The sequence below is a fragment of the Colobus angolensis genome, unplaced genomic scaffold (assembly GCF_000951035.1).
Source record: "Colobus angolensis palliatus isolate OR3802 unplaced genomic scaffold, Cang.pa_1.0 Scaffold30, whole genome shotgun sequence".
NCBI lineage: Eukaryota > Metazoa > Chordata > Mammalia > Primates > Cercopithecidae > Colobus > Colobus angolensis.
Window position 1 is genome coordinate 7765244 of NW_012116266.1, and position 1180 is coordinate 7766423.

At 33.6% G+C, this 1180-nt stretch overlaps 1 protein-coding gene across 1 annotated transcript in view; it reads left to right on the top strand.

The window, feature by feature from the left end:
* The window catches only part of TRAK2 (trafficking protein, kinesin binding 2), a 95208-nt gene that overhangs the window by 65202 nt on the left and 28826 nt on the right, over positions 1 to 1180 (top strand). Inside the window, exon 10 of the mRNA XM_011950006.1 lies at positions 640 to 777. Coding sequence (XP_011805396.1) covers positions 640 to 777 — 138 coding nt within the window. The remainder of the gene's footprint in view (positions 1 to 639; positions 778 to 1180) is intronic.

The following is a 1180-nucleotide window of genomic DNA, read 5'->3' on the forward strand; positions in this document are numbered from 1 at the left end:
TTGTTTAGGAATATTGAGCACCCTGACATTGTATATAATACTTTGTAGACTCTTGATCTTGTCACTTACAGACTTCAGAGTGATTTTTTTAAAAATTTTACAGTTAAAATATACTCTGAAAATTATGTACTCTTTTATCAGATATGTATGTCTAGTTGTAAAGAAGATTCTGAAACAAGGGTCAAAAACTACTTGTTTAGGAATATTGAGCACCCTGACATTGTATATAATACTTTGTAGACTCTTGATCTTGTCACTTACAGACTTCAGAGTGATTTTTTTAAAAAGATTAGTATTATACTAAACCTAACTTGACTGTAGCTGTTATACTTCCTCTGTTAAGGGTATGAAGCATTCAATATTAAATTGACAGTTCTGGTAGTCTAGCTACGTTTCAGACTTTCAGGAAGTCACATTCATGTATAATTTTGGCCAAGACACCCCTCCCTAATTCTGGTAGCTCAAAATATATATATACTCTTCTTGCTTAGTTTGTTTTAGTCTTTGTATTGAAATTACATTCATAAAGTTAGCTAGCCCTCTGGATAAAATTAATACTTATCCCAAAAGGTTTTGGGGGTTTTTTCCCTAATGTTGTTTTGGGAAGACAATAAAGTACACTACCATCCTTTCTTTTAGCTGCACGAGTTACAAGACAGGAATATGGAGTGTCTAGGAATGTTACATGAATCCCAAGAAGAAATAAAGGAACTTCGTAGTAGATCTGGCCCTGCTGCTCATCTCTACTTTTCCCAATCATATGGAGCTTTTACTGGGGTAAGCGACTAAGAAAGATGCTACGTATTTAATGACATTTGTTTAAGATTAGTTTGTCCTAAAAGTGATATGGTTTATGATGGCATAAAGCATCTTGAGAAGAGATTATATGGTTTGTCCTTGTTTCTGGACTCCAATTATTGATTTAGGTCCTAATTTGTATATTGACATCTTCCTTAATACTCTTATTTATTCTAACCGGTGACTTTCCAGATATATTGTATCAATAATATGTAAGATGAGCCCTAACGAAATTCAGTTTAGGGCTGTGTACCATAGAGCTAGTTAAACTTGGGTCATCCTACCCTATGCCCACGACCTGCCACTTACTTAAATGGTGCTTTGAATATCTAAAACCTCTTTCAATAAATCTTGAGTCTCCTGATTTTTTTTTTTTTTTTTT